Raw genomic sequence first — 19,504 nt, forward strand, 5'->3', positions numbered from 1 at the left:
ATGTACCAAAAGAAATGAAAACATATGTCCACACGAAAACTTGTACACGAAAATTCATAGCATCTCTATTCATAATGAATAGCCAAAAAGTAGAAACAACCCAAATGTTCAACTGTGGAATCAATAAATAAAATTGGTGCATCTATACAATGGAGTATTATTTAACCATAAACAGGAGTGAAGTACTGATACATGCTACGTGATGAACCTTGAAAATATTTTGCTAAGGTCATAAAAGACCATATATTGTGTGATTCCATGTATATAAAATGTCTAGAATAAGCAAATCTATAGAGATGGAAAGTAGATTAGTCTTTTCCTAGAGCTGGGGGTGGAGGGGTGAAAGGAGATGGGGTTGAATATCCCTTATCTGAAATGCTTGGGGTCAGAAGTGTTTTGGATTTTGAAATTTTTCAGATTTTGGAATATTTGCATATGTATATCAATAATATATCTTGGGGATGGGACCCAGGTCTAAACATGAAGTTCATTATGTTTCATATACCACATCACCTGAAGATAATTTTATAGGATATTGTTAATTATATGTGTAAGCTATCTTATGAGGTCAGGGGTGGAATTTTCCACTTGTGGCATCATGCTGGCACTCAAAAAGTTTCAGATTTTGGAGCATTTTGGATTTCAGATATTCAGATTAGGGATGCTCGACCTGTATCTCCATTGTCTAGCACTGGTCCTGGAACTTTGTAGCCACCCATATATTCATGCAACTGAAATGACAGCAGTATTGCAATTAGTTTAAAAGGGGAAAAGTTAGCCAGTAATTATTACCTTCCAAGACTCAGGGCTTCCTCTACCCTCTTTCCTTTGCCCATCCTGTATACATATCATAACAATAGTAATATCAGCTTTGCTGCTTACAAAGCATTCTCTAATACCTTAACTCATTTAAATTGGAAAGCAACCTTGTGAGGTTAGTATGATTGTTAAGCCATTTTACAGAGAAAGAGACTGACTCAGAATGTTGAAGTAACTTGACTCTGGGACATTGCCAGAGTTGAAAGCCAGGGCCTTGTCCCTGGACTGCACAGCCGCTCACCTTCACACGTCCATATAAGGTTGCTGACTGCTGGCTGCATGCCTGAATCACAGAGAAGGCCACCTACAGGTAGTTTACAAGCCTCTGAGCTCGTCTCATTGCAAAATCAAAGAGAAATTACCCTTTTGGTTGCCTTTTGTATTATACGTAGGCACTTCTCTGGGTAGAGCAGCCAAGAATTAAAATCTTTAGTAGAGGCATAAAATAAAAGTCAGTAATCAGGTTTTCTCAATCCCTGTGTGTTGTTGCAAATAGATCTCTAAAGATAAGAAAAATTAATTCTTGTGATCAGATGCTGATTCACGCTATGTCCATGATTTTATTCATTCTGTTCTGAGGAAACGAGTAATAAGCCTGTTTGCTGACTATCCCCTGTGGCTGAGCTAGTTCTGCTGCACAGCAGCTGGAGAAATTCGATTCAGCAGACATTTATTGCTGTGTCGTCCATGTGCCAGGCAGTACACAAGAAGCCAGGGATACAGAGATAAATAAGCCCCAATCCTTGTTCTCAGGGAACCCCGAGTATTTTCTAGGTCCTTTAACCATGGCATGTAATTGTTCTTTTAGAGGGAGAATTTGGATTAGTTTGCTTTTATATTTTGGTAAAGTATAGTCCTCCTCTCAGAAAGTTAAACTATCTAAATATGGGAACTTTTTGTCTGTGGAGCATACAGAAAGAGAAGTGACACAAATATTTAGGACTTGATGTAATACAAACTGATCTTTCACTTCAAGGCCAGCTCTGTTAGTTTCAGAGGTTGATGACATTTTATCCCTTCAAAGATGGAGTCCATTTGTAGGCTCTCGGTAAAAGCATAAGGTTTACACAACTGACGTTAACCCAGCCACCACTCCATTCCCACATTTGTCGAGTCATCATGTCTGTGCATACCATGTATTTATTTTAAAATGCTGGAAAGTAATATGCAAACATTATAGAAGTGAGGGAAATGGAAGGACATTACAAAGTAGAGTGAAATAGTCACCTAAAATGTCACTACCCTGATACTGAGAGGCAGTTGGACCTTGGGCAAATTATCTTTGCATCTCCATGTCCTCATTTGTAAAATTGGGAATAATGGTACCTATTTTATGGGGCTTTGCCAGGACTAAATGAGATAGCCAATTAAAGCACACACACAAAAAATCCACAATAAATATGTATCAGAACAAAATAAGCATTCGTATATAGTCCTTTTGTTTTTTGTTTTTTTACAAAGTTTTTTTTGTTATACTTTTGTATCCTTGTTTCTTGTTGCACGTTGTTATGTGATCACTTTCCATCTTGCTGTGTGCGATTATTTTAATTTTTAATGGTTGCACACTGTTCCTAATAGGGCATGGATGTGCCATCGTAGCTTATCCATTCCCCTGTTGTTGGACATTTGTGTTGCTTCCAATATTTCAGTATTATAAGTAGAGCTTCAATGAACAGTTTTATATATGTGGTATATTTTCACTTCTTGGGAAATCTTAAGTGGGTTTCTTAATCTCTGTGTCTTTGTTGCCTTGTATGCTAAATGGGGATAGAATCGTATCTGCCTGGGAGGAGAGCTGTGTGAATTAGAAGAAGCTGTACCACAAAGTACTTGGAACAGTGCCTTGCACTCACTAAATGATCAATAAACATTACCTCTTTTTTTTTTTTTTTTTTTTTTTGAGACTGGGTCTTGCACTGTTACCTGGGCTAGAGTGCAGTGGTGTCATCATAGCTCACTGCATGATGCTATGAGCTATGATAAACTGGGCTCAAGTGATCCTCCTGCCCCGGCCTCCCAAGTAGCTGGGATTACAGGTGTGCACCACCATGCCTGACTAATTTCTTTTATTTTTAGTAGTGACGGAGTCTTGCTTTTGCTCAGGCTGGTCTCAAACTCCTGACCTCAAGCAATCTTCCCTCCTCGGCCTCCCAGAATGCTAAGATTACAGGCGTGAGCCACCAGGCCCGCCTCTTTCCCTTAGAAAATAGTAGTGAGAAAACAAGTTCATCTGTGTTTGAGCAGCTGGCTACGACTAGGACTCACTTCTGTTCACTCATGTGAACAGTCAGACCTCATCTACACCAAGGTCAGGTTCCACAGGCTGTTTGGAAGTCTGTTTTTCTGAAGCTTGCAGTCCCCAGCTGCATTCTACCAAATCGTAGAATTCAAAGTTGGTCTTTTGAAGCTTAAAAACCCAGAATGTTTTATTCCTTACTAAGTGAAGTTCATACTATTGGGCATCTTTGTATTTTTACTTTTTTTAAGACAAGCCAACAGTTTGCTCTAGGAAAATCTGTTATGTCAGGTAATGACCTCTATGATTGTGTGCCCCCTCCAGAGAAAAGAAATTGTCAAGGGCACCCATATGTCCTGGTTTGCTCAGTTTATACTTGTTCTAGTATAATTATTCATAGTGCTGCCTTCACCCTCAAGAGTGACCTAGTTTGGATGGTAAATTACATCGTCATCCTGGTCCCAGGGGATTCCTCAGCATCTGGGATGTCTGCCTACACTTGCCGCCTCTCTACTCCCTTGAATGGCTTGCTGTCTGTCCAGCAAAGGTTTCAGCCGAGTTGCTTTCACCACACTTAACCCGGAAGGCTCTCCTGCGTGCATCTGGCCTCTTTGACTTCGCCTTAGCCCAGCAGGCATTCACTCAGTGTGCCCGTTTCATCACTCGTTTCTCCTCCATCTTACTGATGATGGACAATGGCATAGACAGGGCACTTTTCATTTGTTTTCAAAGTGCTTTTGTTGCTTCTAGATGAATAATGGAAGAAAAAAGTGCTTTTGTCCTTCGGAATTATTTGTTTTGCAGCTCAGTTCATCCCACAGACAAATGTAACATCCCTCATTTCTGACCACTGGCAATTTAAAAAATTATATCTGCTGTCAATTTTATCTTAAATCCAAACCTCTTCTATAAGGACTTTAAGCCTTCTCTTGCCCTTGTCAAGTAAAATAGGGTTAATTATATTCATAAAGCACTTCAAAAGTCCTTATGTAATCAGAGCGAACAGGTCAACGATGAGTAAGCAGTGGCAAGGACAAGTCTAAAGTGACAATACACAACTCGTGTCTCCATGATTGACCACAGGCAGTTTTGCTCATAAGATGAAAGTCAATAAGTACAGAAGCTTCTGCATTGGAAAACAAAAGCAAGTTAGCTTGTCGCTAATGATTACCTTGTGGACTTAGGTAACTGTATTTTAACTGGCATAAAGGGCTTTGCGATTTGAGAGACTCTCTTTCCCCCGAAACAAGTGCCTACGTTCCTTGGGTGGTAATGTGGTCACGTTTTAAGGAGGAAAAGCAAGTGTTTTGATGAGGGGTCCTGCCAGGTTGAACCAGTGCAGTATCAATGTGGGGACTGTGGTTCATAGGTCAGACCGTGGATTCTCAATGGAAGATTTGTTTCTCCGTTTGTTTTAACTAGGTGACTTTCGGATGGTTATTGGAGAGGATAAGACAAAAGTGTTGAATATCGTGAAGCCCAACATAGCCCACTTTCGCGAGCTGTATGGCAGCATACTACAGGAGAACCCCCAAGTGGTGTATAAAACCCAGCAAGGCCGACTGGAGGTAAACTATGTGGAAAATAGCTTCCATTGTTTCTAAGGCAAGAGTCATTTGCAGGAAGACAGTAAGGGGTAGAACAGTGTGACTAATGTAATAACATTTTTATTTTAAAAGGTAAGTACCTTTTAAAGGTAAGTACCTATATGTAAACATAAACATAAGCTTCTGTATATTTGGAGTAATGCTAAAAGGTAACACAGAGACAAGTGAGAAGGGGTTGCCTTTGGAGAAGAGAACTGGGGGCAGAAGTAGGAGAGATTCGTTTTCACCATGTATTAATGCCTTATTTTCCACTTGAAATTCTTACTGTATGTACTAATTACCAATCAAAACAAGTGAGAATAAACTCTCAGATTGCTTTGGTTCCATCCCCCTAATCCCATTAGCCATCCCCAGTCCCATTTGCCTCCCCAGAGGTAGCCATACTGACGTTTTGTGTCTATTCTTCCAGATCTTTTTGCATGCATTTTTGTGTATATTTATACATATACACATGTATGAGGAGGTTTGGTCTTATTGGTTTTGCTATATGTAACTAGGTTCCTACTTATACATATTATTCTGAAGTTTGCTTTTCGCCACTTGTTATGTTTATTATGTCTTTGGACTTTTTGATATATCACATAAGACTTTCTTATCAAGGTATTTTTTTTAAAGTAATATTAAGTGTTTGAAAATAAAAATCAAAGAAACTTCCCTTGGAGAAAAGTAATTCAGGTTTAAGATTTTTTTTTAAACTATAGAAACCACAGTTTTTTTCCCCTTTAACATAAAGAACATTATATTTTACTTCCTTTATGCTCTTCCTCATCCACACAATAGGGGCAGTTAACATTGTATTGAGGCCGGGCGCGGTGGCTCACGCCTGTAATCCTAGCACCCTGGGAGGATGAGGCGGGCGGATCGTTTGAGCTCAGGAGTTCGAGACCAGCCTGAGCAAGAGCGAGACCCCCGTCTCTACTAAAAATAGAAAGAAATTATATGGACAGCTAAAAATATATATAGAAAAAATTAGCCGGGCATGGTGGCACATGCCTGTAGTCCCAGCTACTCGGGAGGCTGAGGCAGGAGGATCGCTTGAGCCCAGGAGTTTGAGGTTGATGTGAGCTAGGCTGACGCCACGGCACTCTAGCCAGGGCAACAGAGCGAGACTCTGTCTCAAAAAAAAAAAAAAACATGATATTGAGTAACAGATTAATGCAGTTTCTAGAACTTTCAGTTCTAGGGAGCTTTAAAAACTCGGAATTATTTTTGAAATAAGAAAAGAATACACAGTGACATATAAAATACCAGAATGCCCACCACTCAGTTTAAAAGATTTTTGCCACACTTTCTTGAGATTGAGGTTTTTTGTTTTTAATTTTTACTTTTGTCAATGCATGCACATGCTTTAAAAGCCAGTCGTACCTCAAGGTTTATGACAAAAAAACAGTTCCCTGCTATACACCTTCCTCTTTTCTCAGTCTGACTTCCCAGAGGCAATTGCCTTCATCTTATTAGCTGATTGTTATACTTAATTGATTTTTTTCAATTTTATACTTTATTTTTGCCATCGTTCTCTGGAAGACAAGGATTTTTTTTACTCTCTTATTCTACCCCGTCAATACAAACACTCTTCCCCTCCTACCTCACCCCCTCATGCTCCATATACAGTTATTTTATAATTTTTGGTTAGGTTAATATTCAATATTTACTTTATGATGACAACTGTTTCTTTATCACTGATCCATAAATAGTATTATGAAATTTCCTTTCCTGTACAACTTTGTTTTTCCTGGAGTTAACAATTATCTCATTTTTTTTCAGTTGCCTAGGTCACTAACTCATCCTCAAACTCTGATCTGTAAAACTCCTTCCATTATGGACAAATATTTAATACATTGGGTACTTTCTCTGTTTCTTGTTTTTCTTGGGGACGTTCTTCCCAGAGCCCCATGCCCTGCTCCTTTCTGGGCTGGTTGTTTTCTAGGCTTGCTGCACAGCTGTGCTCCCTGAACTTCCTTTCATTAGCACCTTGAGAATTTCCATTGCCTCTCTTCTTTGCTAGTTTTTGGTTTTCTTAATCTTGTATTTTCCTCTTTCGTGGTTTACACTTTCATTTTGGTGAAGTATGTCTTTTAGTACTTCCTAACAAAGGATGTGAGGGAGGTAAATTTTTTGAGACCATGTACCTCTGAAAATTCTACCCTCCCATTGACTGATAGCTTTGGCTAGGTGTCAGATTCTAGGGTGGGAATAATTTTCCCTCTGAATTTTTAAGTCATAGCTCGCTTTCTTTTGGGTTTTTGTTGTTGTTGTTGTTGTTGTTGTTGTTATTGTTGTTTTTTGAGACAGGGTCTCTGTCTGTCACCTAGGCTAGAGTGCAGTGGTGTCATCATAGCTCATTGCAACCTTGAAATCTCAGGCTCAAGCGATTCTCCTGCCTCAGCCTCCCACGTAGCTGGGACTACAGGTGTGTGCCACCATGCCCGGCTATTTTTTTTATTGTTGTAGAGACAAGGTGTTGCTATATTGCTCCAGCTGGTCTCGAACTCGTGGCCTCAAGTCATCCTCCTACCTCAGCCTCCCAAAGTGCTAGGATTACAGATATGAGCCACTGTACCCAGCCTGTTTTTTTTTTAATTTTGCCTTGCAGAAGAATTTTTCAGATTGATCTAATACTTCTACTGAATTTTTAATTTCCCCCAATTTTTTAATAGTATCCTGTCTTGTTTTATGGAAGCATTATTTTTCTCATAATGATTTTTCCTTAATGATCTTTATTATAACTTTTGAAGTTTTTTCTTATCCCTTACAGTTGTCTCTTTATCTCTTAGTTCCTTCTCTCTGTTGATTCAGTCTTGTCTGTTATCTTAGAGGCTTTTCTCAACAGTCTGACTGTCCTTCCTGGCCTGTTTGTAAAGAACGAGGCACTGAGATGCAGACTGGAAGTTCTCTGTGATGGATTGGGCTTGTCAACTGGTGGGCTTCCCTATAGGATTATGGGGCAAGGACCTGGCTGCTTTATTGGAGAACCCCAAATGTCAGTATCTGTAGAATTTCTCCAGAAAGACATCATCTACTGTCTGCCTAGCAAACAGGGAAGTATAATGTGGCTAGCTGCCAACTTCCTAGAAACTGAGTGAGGGAAAAGGACTGGGAATTTTTTCTAACTATGAAAATAAACTTATCTAAACTCCTTGCTGTGGCCTACAAAAGCCTGCATGATCTAGTTTAATTGTTTTTTTTTTTCCTGGGAAAACTTAAAAGAATAAGGTTGAGGGTGCTAAGCTACAGCTCTCAGTGCTGCATCTGATCTGGAGGGTGCAACTGATACGCATCTTCTCCCCTTTCTACTCCCCATTCCAGAGGCCCTTCCACCTCATCTACCACTTCTCTTGTCTAGACAAGGTGGCTCAGACCCTCATCCCTGAGGAGTCTGAGACACTGGTCACCACATCCATCCAAGATTATGGCTAGTGAGCTTGTTCACCTACCATGAAAATTGGACAGAGGGTGCCAAGAGATGTCCATCAGCAGCTCTGCCTCTTGGCGATCAAGGTTGATTTTTCCTGCCAATGTAGTGGCTCATCTCCTTGTCTGCTAAACTTTTGGCATGGCATTCTTAATTGATTGGCTGGCAGTCACAGCTTAAAGTTTAACGGGATGCTTACTGTGTCCTCTGGAAGAAGGCATTCCTTCTCTGGGAACTGGGACCTCTATCTAGACCGACAGACCTAGAGTTGTGGAGATGGGAAGCACAAAGTCCTGAAGGGGGGCGGGGGGGTCACTGGGAATGATGGTAGGCAAGGCCACTTCTCCTCACGCTTTGGTTTGCAGACCCAGGTCTTCTACTGACTGGGAATATAGTACTGTGTAATAGCCATCAGTTTAGGATATATACTATACCCCATTCTCACAGGGAGTCATCTTCAAGCTGGTGCCACAGCTGTTCCTTGATTGCTCTTTCGTGGAGGTTTTTTTTTTTTTTTTTTTGAGACAGAGTCTCACTCTGTTGCCCAGGCTAGAGTGAGTGCCGTGGCGTCAGCCTAGCTCACAGCAACCTCAAACTCCTGAGCTCAAGCAATCCTCCTGTCTCAGCCTCCCGAGTAGCTAGGACTACAGGCATGCGCCACCATGCCCGGCTAATTTTTTCTATATATATTTTTAGCTGTCCATATAATTTCTTTCTATTTTTAGTAGAGGTGAGGTCTCGCTCTTGCTCAGGCTGGTCTCGAACTCCTGAGCTCAAACGATCCGCCCACCTCGGCCTCCCAGAGTGCTAGGATTACAGGCGTGAGCCACCGCGCCCGGCCTTCGTGGAGTTTTTCAATAGTGGCACATTGACATTTTGAGCCATATAATTCTTTGTTGTGGGGGACAAAAATTGCCCGCCTTTCAGAACCACTGCTCTACGAGGCTGGCAGCTTCGGTGCAGTATGTGGTAGGAACGGTGGAGCCATGGTCTTGTGCCCATTGCTGCACCTTTGTATTCCTTTGCTCTAACGTGGGTCCCCTGAGTGGTGTCACGTGGTATGCCATGTCAGAGAATCAAGCATTGTATGAGCCCTGTGCCGTGGTACTGGCTAGGCCCTGCTGGCAGGAAAGGCAAACCCATACTCAGAATGTGTCAGTTCCAGTCAAGGTGAATTGCTATCCCTTCCCAGGTGGAAGGGGTCCAAGTGCAGTTAACCACCAAGTGATTGGTTTGTTTCAAGAGATGATCCGATATCTGGATCTCAGCATTGGCCTCTGTTGCTGTTAGGATGGACTTTCAATAGCAGCAGTACCTGATCAGCCTTGGTGAGTAGAAGCTCGTAACATTGGGTGTAGGCAACAGAAAGAGCTTGAACGAAGGCAAGATGGTGGATGTGCTGGATCTTCACAAGGCCGGGGGCAAGGATTTCGCCATGGATCAGAATGGGGCTGAAAGCATTCACAAGCTGAAAGAGAAAGTGAAAAAATGAAGGGCCAAGGCTTTGGCTCTGAATAGGGGTCCTGAGTGCACGGATGCATGAGGATTATGACAGGGTGGAGCAGGGTAACAGTGAACCCGGGGCACAATGCTCTGTTGAAGGCTGGATTCTCTTTGTCACTACAGTCCATGAGAAAGCCACTAAAGAAGACATCCAGGACAAGTGGGCAGAATATGGGGAAATAAAAAACATCCACCTCAATCTGGACAGGCAAATGGAGTACCTGAAGGGGGGTATATTCTAGTTGAGTGTGAAACACACAAGGAGGCCCGGGCTGCTATGGAGGGACTCAATGGCCAGGATGTGATGGGACAGCCAATCAGTGTTGACTGGTGTTTTGTTCTGGGTCCACCCAAGGGCAAAAGGAAAGGTGGCCAAAGATGCAGCAGGAGTCCAGACTAGAGATGTCACTGACAGGTCCTCTTGTCCAGGTGTTCTCTCCAAGATAACATTTGACCATGCCATCTTGGAGAAACAGGGCTGGGGTGGAACTTGCTGTATTTATATTTAATCTCTTACCCCACCTGCTTAGTGTTTCTTTTGAGTTATGAATAAATGTTCCATTTTTGTTTTCTACATTAAAAAAAAAAAAAACAAAACAGCAGGTGTAGGCGTAGTCTCTGTCCCTGCCACCATGGGTTCTCTTACATGCCTGTTGTGCCAGCACTAGGACAACAGAGACTATTGAGTCAGTTGGCTGAATTGTTCTTTTGGTTGCTGCTGCCCCTCTGTGGTGGATGCTGGCTGAAAGGCATTCACATATAACACAATGATCTTCACACTTTGTGTCCACTCCCATGGGTCCATCTGCCTGGCTCTTCTCCTAAATTCCTTGTCCCCAGTCTCCTAATCTGTTTCCTTTCAGGCCCCTAGCCAACCAGTGAACCATTCTCCACTCCCCAGGCCATGGGCCTTCATATATTCTTAACTTGGGCCACTTCTTTTCCTATATGAAGTGGTTGACCAGGTGCACCACCTAACGCATGCCCATGGAAGAATTTCCTCTCATCACTGTCTTTCAGGGGTGTCCCTGAGTGAGACTGTAATGCAGGTGCCATCTATTTTCCACTCTTACATACCAAACCACATCATCCATGAAGCAAGTTTGTTCTTTATCCTCCTTCAAAAGCCAGTCACAAGGGAGTCTCCATGTAGCCATATGCTTGAGCCAACAGAGAAGCACTGGAGCAACAGTAGTGCATATTACAGGGTCTCAGCTTCCTGTCTGTGCAGCTCACCATGCCCTAACCTTGCTTGTGCTCAGTGCTGGTGTACCTCTTCTGTCTTGCAGTAGGTTGTTGTTGAGCCTGCCTGACCTTATGACTTGGTGAATCTCTGATCCCAGCGCCTGATGGGCAATTCTTGATGCATGCTCATTTGATATGGCATGGTCAGAAGGTCCATCTCTATCTACCAGGTTCAAATATCTATCCATGAGCTGATTTCAAATTGTGTAGATGGCATGGCCTTGCTGTAGAACCCTAACAATCACATTGTGATTCTCATACTGGGGCTCACCATAGCTTCACATGGCTTCTTTTGATGCTGTAGATACTTTTAGAACCATAGAGTCTTCAGGGTTGTGTGTACCCCAAGTGGCAGGGTTAATTACACTCCTGCTTGTTGCAGAGCTCTTTCTGCTCTGAGGCCCTCACAAAGCTATCATCCTTTCATCTCACTTAATAAATGGGTCTGAGCCTTATTCCCAAGCTCGGGATATGCCGCTTGCAGAACCTGAAGAGGCCCACTGTAGTGCTTTTTGCTGAGTGGTGGGAGGCACGAGATGTAATCAGTTGACCTTTACTTTGGAGGGGATATCCCACCATGCTCCAGACCACTTGACCCCTGAAAACTTCACTGACGTGGTAGGCTCCTGAAACGTCATAGGGTTTCTCTTAGGTATCTCCTGCCCTCTGGAATGCATATATCTATATCAAGGTCTCCAATGTTCTTGCCCCTTATTGCTTACCAGGTGACAATAACAATATATCGTTGTCATAGTAAACCAACGTGATGATATACAGAATGTCCAAATAGTCTAGTGTCCTTTGAATATCTTATGACAGAGGATGAGACACTTAACATAGCCCTGAGGCAAACGATAAGGTATACTGTTGTCTGTCACATATGAATGTGAGCTGCTTTTGATCCTCCTTCCTAATAGCAGGGGAAAAGAACGCATTCACCAGATCTGTGGCCGCATCCACGTACCTTTAGTTCTGTTGATCTCCTCCAGAAGATTTGCTGCATCTGGCCCAGCAAATGCAACTGGGTTTCGACTTATTTGAGTTTGTGGTAGTTGATTGTAATCCCCAAGATCCATTTGGTTTTTGTAAGGGCCGGACTTCGTGGGGATGTCATGGGGCCCATCAACTCTGACTCTGTATTTGTCAGGGTTCTCCAGAAAAACAGAACCAACGGGGGTGTGTGTGCGTGTGTGTGTGTGTGTCTATATGTATATAGAAAGAGAAGCGGGGGTTATTTTCAGGAATTGTCTAACTCAATTGAGGGGGCTGGCAAGTTAGAAATACATAGGGCAGGCCAGCAGGCTGGAGACTCAGAGAAGAATTGATGTTGCCATCTTGAGTCTGAAGGCAGTCTAGAGGCAGAATTCCTTCTTTTTCAAGGGACCTTAGTTTTTTCTTAAGGCCTTCAACTGATTAGATAAGACCTACCAATATTATGGAGGGTAATCAGCTTTACTCATAGTCTACTGATGTAAATGTTAATTACATCTAAAAAATACCTTCATAGCAACATCTAGACTGGTGTTTGGCCAAGCAGTTAAGCCCAGTCATCTAGCCAAGTTGGCACTTAAAATTCACCACCATACCCCTTGACTCTTTAGATCTACATGTGGCACTGATGTATGCCATTCCTCCTGGGATGTGATTTTATTTTTTTGTTTATTATTTTGGCCAGGGGAGAGAACGGAAGTTTCAGAGGTTTCCATTTGATCTTCCACACTGTGATAGCTCCAAGATGCCATCTTAGGAGTCTGCTTTCTAGGACCACTCCTGATACCAGTTGTGTAAGCTTAGGATTGAGCACATTGGAAACAAAGGCCTCATCTGATCCTGTGGTGGCGCTGTGAGCAAATAGGCCTTCAGCGTTGTCCCAACTCAGGGTGAGGAGGCCAGGCCTTTGTGCTCTTGCATTTGCCAGTTATTGGATCCAGGCAGCTCTCTTTGGTTGAGAACAATTTTGGGAGGGACCCTGGGAGAGGGACTCAGCCAACTGGCCCAGCAGCTAGTTTCTAGAATGAGTACTTTGGTCCTAAAGCACAGATCTGGGTGGTACACTACAGCATCTACTATCATATGACCATATCTGCTTTTTTAAAAATATTCATGTATAATTCATATACCATGAAAATCAGTGGTTTTGGTGGCATATTCACAAAGTTATGTAACCATCACCACAATATAATTTTAGAGCATTTCTATCAGTCCAAAAAAACATGCCACACCCACTAGCAGTCCCCAGCTCTTCCCTCCCGCTAGGCAACCACTAGTCAACTTTCTGTCTCTATGAACTTGGCTTTTCTGGACATTTCATATAAATAGAATCATTCAATGTATAATTTTTTCCATATCTGCTTTTTTGTTAATTGGCACATAATAATTGTATCCATATCTGCTTTTAAAATGCAATTTGATTTTTACAATTTAACTGAATACTTTCACTTTCATATCTTAATGAGAATTAAAGAGTAAGAAAAATTAGACAGAATTTACCCATTTATTTGATCATGTCATCTAGTATTTTGTCTTTACTCACATGCTTTCAAGTAAAAATTCCAGTGCATTCTTTTCCTAAAGATAGAGCAGTGGCGAATACCATTTACTAATTACTTATGTTACTTAAGCCATTTTAGCATCTCTAAAATTCCTGGAAGTTTCATAGGTGAAGCATAACTATAAAATTCTTTTGACTGGTCTCAACATGTGGCCCCAAAACATGAGTCCATCTGTAAATGTCATTTCTAGGATATTTTATGAAAATATTCACATTTTGTCATTTATGTGGCCAAAGCTAAGTAGAGGATGAAGCCTATAAATTTAGAACCATCCTAGTGATAAATATCAAATATTTAGGATTAGATACCCCTCTACCTTTATTAGAACTACGAAATAATAGCATTTTTTTCTTTGCATAGATTTTATAAAGAAAAGTAGAAAAACAGGTATTGGTATGTACTTAATAAATATTTGTTGAATAAAAACAGTGGTACAATGAGTGAATTCTAATTTAGAAAGTTGATCATACCTAGAAACTCTAAAAGTTAATATGTTTATATGTCTTTTTTTTTTTTTTTTTTTTTGAGACAGAGTCTCACTGTGTTGCCCGGGCTAGAGTGCCGTGGCGTCGGCCTAGCTCACAGCAACCTCAAACTCCTGGGCTCAAGCAATCCTCCTGCCTCAGCCTCCTGAGTAGCTGGGACTACAGGCATGTGCCATCATGCCCGGCTAATTTTTCTGTATATATTTTTAGCTGTCAATATAATTTCTTTCTATTTTTAGTAGAGACGGGGTCTCACTCTTGCTCAGGCAGGTCTCGAACTCCTGAGCTCAAACGATCCTCCCGCCGTGGCCTCCCAGAGTGCTAGGATTACAGGCGTGAGCCACTGTGCCCAGCCTGTCTATTTTCTTATTACTGTTCTCTTAGTCGAAGTTAAACCTCAACATTCATTAGGTTACTAAATATGAAGTGTCTGATTTCCTTAAGTGCTAAGTTTGAAAGCTGTTATCTCTGACATTTCACTTTGACCCTTCTTGTTTTATTTTTATTGTGATGGTACATCCTCAGTCTTTCAAATGCACATTTTGGCTTGTGATTATCTTTCAAAAAATTTTTAGAGCAATTTTTGTGAAACCATGGATAAGTAAAAAATTCGTGTTATTTTTAAATATGAGTTCCATCTTGCAGTGTAGACAGCTGGAAATATCCATGAAGTGTTTGGGAAGGATGTGGCTAATGAACACACAGTACATGGATGGTTTGAAAAGTTCCATTCTGGTGATTTTAATCTTGAAAATGAGCCACATGGGCAACCTGAGATGAAGGTGGATAATGATGAGCTAAAACCTGTAGTGGAAGTAAATCCATCTCAACCTTCCCATGAATTAGCAACAAGGTTTGACGTTACTATTCCAACAATATTGGACCATTTGAAACAAATCAGCAAGGTAAAGAAGCTGGATAGTTGGGTTCTGTGTGAATTAAATGAGTGTCAGAAGAGAAATCATCCCAAGGTTTGCCTTTCTTTGCTGTCATGACATAAAGGCGAACCATTTCTATGCTATATTGTTCCATATGATGAGAAATGCATTTTTTATAGAAAAATAATCAAAAATTTATTCTTCCAAATGGTAGATAAGGGCAAATATTTCTTTTTTTTTCTTTTTTTCTTTTTTTCTTTTTCCAGAATATTATGGGGGTACAAATGTTTTGGTTACATGAATTGCTTTTGAGTCAACGTTATGTGTGTCCATCACCCAGATAGTGTGCATTGTACCCATTGGGGTGTGAATTTACCCATCCCTTCCTTCCCCCTCCCTCCTGCTTGATTTCTGTTGAATTTTACTAACATATGTGCATGTGAGTGTTGATCTATTAGGTCCAATTTAGTAGTGAGTACATGTGGTGTTTGTTTTTCCATTCTTGCCATATGTCACTTAAAAGGATGGTCTCCAGTTCCATCCAGGTTGTTACAAAAGGTATTAGTTCACTATTTTTTATAGCTGAGTAATACTCAATGATATACATATACCACACTTTATTAATACACTCATGTATTGGTGGGCACTTGGGATTCCATAACTTTGCGATTGTGACTTGTGCTGCTATAAACACTCTAGTGCAAATGTCCTTTTATAAAATGTCTTTTTTTCCTTTGGGTAAATACCCAGTAGTGGGGATTGCTGGACCAAATGGTAGGTCTACTTTTAGTTCTTTGAGGTATCTCCATACTACTTTCCATAGAGGTTGTACTAGTTTGCAGTCCCACCAACAGTGTATAGGCGTTCCTTTCTCTCTGCATCCATGCCAGCATCTGTTGTTTAAGAACTTTTTGATAAAAACCATTCTCAGTGGAGATAGGTGACATCTCAGTTTGGTTTTGATTTGCATTTCCCTGATGATTAGACTTTGAGCATTTTTTCATATGTTTCTTGGCCATTAGTCTATCTTCTTTTGAAAAGCTCCTGTTCATGTCTTTGCCCACTTTTTAATGGGGCTGTTTGATATTTTCTTGCTAATTCACTTGAGTTCTTTGTAGATTCTGGTTATTGGCTTTTTATCAGATGTATAGCATGCAAATATTTTCTCTAATTCTGTAGGTTGTCTATTCACTCTATTGATTGTTTCCTTGGCTGTACAGAGCCTTTTAATTTAATCATGTCCCATTTATTTATTTTTGTTGTTGCTGTGATTGCCTTTGGGGTCTCCTTCATAAATTCTTTGCCTAGGCTGATACCTGTAAGAGTTTTTCCTACCTCTTCTTCTAGAATTCTTATAGTTTCATGCCCTGGGTTTAGTCTGTTATCCATTGTGAATTAATTTTTGTGAGTGGTGAGAGGTGCGGATCCTGTTTCAGTCTTCTACATATGGCTATCCAATTTTCCCAGCACTATTTATTGAATAGGGATTCTTTTCCCCAATATATGTTTTTGTCTGCTTTGTCAAAGATCAGTTGGAAATATGAGTATACTTTTATATCTGGGTTCTCTATTCTGATCCATTGGTCTATGTCTCTGTTCTTGTGCTGGTACCATGCTGTTTTGGTTACTATAGCCTTGTAGTATAGCTTGAAGTCTGGTAAGGTGAGGCCTCCGATTTGTTCTTTTTGCTTTAGGTTGCTTTGGCTATGGCTTTTGCTTATGGTTGCTTTGGCTTTTCTGTTTCCATATGAAGTGTAGCATTATTTTTTCTAGATCTACAAAAAATGATGTTGGTATTTTAATGGGCAGTGCATTGAATCTGTAAATCACTCTGGGTAATATAGAGATTTTAACAGTGTTGACTTTGCCTGTCCATAACCATGAGGTGTTCAGACATGTTTTGTGGCCTAGGATATAACCAATTTCAGAGAATGTTCCATGAGCTGATGAGAAAAACATATATTTAGTGGCTTTGGGGTAGAATATTCTGTAAATATCTGTTAGGCCCATTTGTTCTAGAGTTCCATTTAAGTCCATCGTTTCTTTGCTTATTTTCTGCTTCGAGGATCTGCCTTGTTCTGTTAGTGGAGCATTGAAGTCCATGGCTATTGCGATGCTGCTGTTTATCAATTTGTTTAGATCAAGTAAGGGCCAGGTGTGGTGGCTCACACTTGTAATCCTAACACCTCTGGGAGGCTGAGGCAGAAGAATTGCTTCAGCTCAGGAGTTCGAAACCAATCTGAGCAAGAGTTAGACCCCATCTCTACTAAAAATAGAAAAATTAGCCAGGCATCATGGCATGTGCCTGTAGTCCCAGCTACCCCGGAGGCTAAGGCAGGAGGATCACTTGAGCTCAGGAGTTTGAGGCTGCAGTGAGCTATGATGACATCACTGCACCTCTGTACTCTACCCAGAAGAACAGAGTGAGACTCTGTCTCAAAAAAAAAAAAAAAAAAAGAAAAGAAAAGAAAATTTTAAAAAAGGAAAATAGATCAAGTAGGGTTTGCTTTATGAATCTGGACTCACCTGTGTTAGGTGTATAAATATTTCAGATTGTTATGCCTTCTGTTGAATTGTTCCATTCAGTGTTATATAATGACCATCTTTTTCTTTCTTTACTTTTGCTGATTTGAAGTCTGTCATCTGATATGAGAAAGGCTACCCTAGCTTTCTTTTGGTTTCTATTTGCATGGAATATTATTTTCCATCCCTTCATCTTGAGTCTGAATGAGTACTTGTGGGTTATAGATGTGTTTCCTGGAGACAACAGATATGTGGCTTGTATTAATATTTTTTAATCCATTCAGCCAGCCTATGTCTCTTGAGTGGGCAGTTCAAGCCTTCACATTTATTGAAAGAATTGATAAGTGGAGTGGATTTTTGTTCATCATTTTGAGAACTTTATTGCTCTATTTTACTACTTGAGCCATTATGGTATATGAACTCTGAGCTTTAGCTTTTGGATGATTTTATATCAATGGGTGACTATTGTGCTGAGTCTTGTATAATGCAGTTCTGAGTACTTCCTGCAGGGCAGGTTTGGTCTTGACAAATTCTCTCAGTGTTTGCTTGTCTGGGAAAGTCTTTATTTCTCCCTCATATAAGAAACTTAATTTTACATGATACGAAATTCTAGGCTGGCCATTATTCTGTTTGGGAAGACTGAGAATGGGGCTCCAGTCCTTTCTGGCTTGTAAAGTCTTAGTTGACAAGTGTGCAGCTAGTCTGATGGGTTTTCCTTTGTAAGTTACCTGTTGTTTTCACCTTACTGCTCATAGAAGTGCCTCTTTCATGTTTACTTTGGCCAGTCTGATGACTGTTTGTCATGGTGATTGCTTCTTTGCAATGAATCTCCCAGGGGTCCTTTGAGCTTCTTGTACCTGGATATGTAGATTTCTAGCAAGACCAGGGAAGTTTTTCTCAATTATTCCCTCAAATAGGTTTTCCAACCCTTGTGTATTTTCTCCTTTCCCCTCAGGGATGCCTATGATTCTTATGTTAGGCCTCTTTACACAATCCTATATTTCTTGTAGGTTTTGTTTATTCCTATTACTCCTCAGTTCTTTCTTTTTGACTCATAGGTGTTGTCTTCAAGCTCTGAGATTCTTTCTTCTGCCTGATCTAGCCTATTCTTAAGGCTTTTTTCCACTGTGTTTTGTATTTCCTTGAATGAATTTTTCATTTCCAGAAGTTCTGTTTGATTTTTTTTTTAATAATTTGATTTCCTTAGTGCATTTTTTCATTCATTTCCTGCATTGTTTTTGTGGTTTCTTTGTGTTGGGTTTTTATTTTTTCTTGTATTTCATTAAGCTTCTTTACAATCCATATTGAAAATTCTTCATTCAGTCTTTTCGGTTTGGTTGCTATCAATTGGTAAGGAGTTGTTTTCTTTGGGGTGCGTCCTTTCCCTCTCATTTTTCATGTTTCCAGGGTTCTTTTGCTGATTCCTTCTCATCTGGCCTCTTGGTTGAGACCTGTGGGTGCTGGCCTGGCTTATGGGCCTGTCTCTGAGTCCTCAAAGATCAATCCCTGAGTGTGCCTGGGAGAGGACTGCTGATCTTGAGTTGCCTATGGGGTGTTCTAGCAGGTTTGGTGATCCTCTTGGGTTACCTCTGACCTGCTGTCTTTACCTCTTCCCAACAGTGTGTAGTGAGTTAGGTCCCCCACCTTAATCTTGGTGATGGTGGGTGGTACTTTTGATTATGAATCATCTGTTTCCTGTTTGCTTGAGTTTGGAGGCGCTATGCTTAGCTATGGGGTTGTTCCCCGTCATTGATTGATGTTTGCATGGAGGAGCAAGCTGCCGAGAAGGTCTTTTGTGCCCGTGGTAAGCTCTGGTTCCCCAGGTGGGGCATACGAATGCTTTAGGAGGGACCCTGTAGCTCCCAGAGGTTTGCTTGGTCTCTACTCCCCCTGAGTTGGGAGGAGGAGCAAGACAAATCATGGCTGGATTGTGGGAGCCTGAAAGGCTTTGCAAAGCCTTGGCGTGGCTCAGAAGTTCCTTTTCTGGCCACTAGGGGGAGGCTCTGGTAGGGAAGTCAGCACAGGCTCTCCTAACTGGGATGGGGCCAAATGCTTGTATGCTAAGGCACCAGGCTGGGTTCTTTCCACCGTTATCCAGTAGCACAGTTTTTCTGTGGGGAGAGGTAGGCACTTCCCCAAATGGCCACTCCTTGGACCCCCTCACACCCTGTAAAATTGAGTCAGTAAATGTAAAGGGCATACAAATTGAGCTCCCTGTCAGAGTTGCTGGAAGGACAGGTTGCA

The 19,504-nt window shown here is 41.1% G+C and overlaps 1 protein-coding gene and 1 pseudogene across 4 annotated transcripts in view; both read left to right on the plus strand.

Moving 5' to 3' along the window:
* TAMM41 (TAM41 mitochondrial translocator assembly and maintenance homolog) overlaps positions 1 to 19,504 on the plus strand; it is a 51,482-nt gene that overhangs the window by 19,556 nt on the left and 12,422 nt on the right. For all 4 annotated transcript variants that reach the window (XM_069484419.1, XM_069484417.1, XM_069484418.1 and 1 more), the window contains one exon: positions 4,478 to 4,623. In XM_069484419.1, the coding sequence (XP_069340520.1) occupies positions 4,478 to 4,623 (146 nt within the window). The remainder of the gene's footprint in view (positions 1 to 4,477; positions 4,624 to 19,504) is intronic.
* Positions 9,462 to 9,977, plus strand: LOC138393239 (RNA-binding protein 8A pseudogene; annotated as a pseudogene).

The sequence above is a fragment of the Eulemur rufifrons genome, chromosome 10, assembly GCF_041146395.1.
Source record: "Eulemur rufifrons isolate Redbay chromosome 10, OSU_ERuf_1, whole genome shotgun sequence".
NCBI lineage: Eukaryota > Metazoa > Chordata > Mammalia > Primates > Lemuridae > Eulemur > Eulemur rufifrons.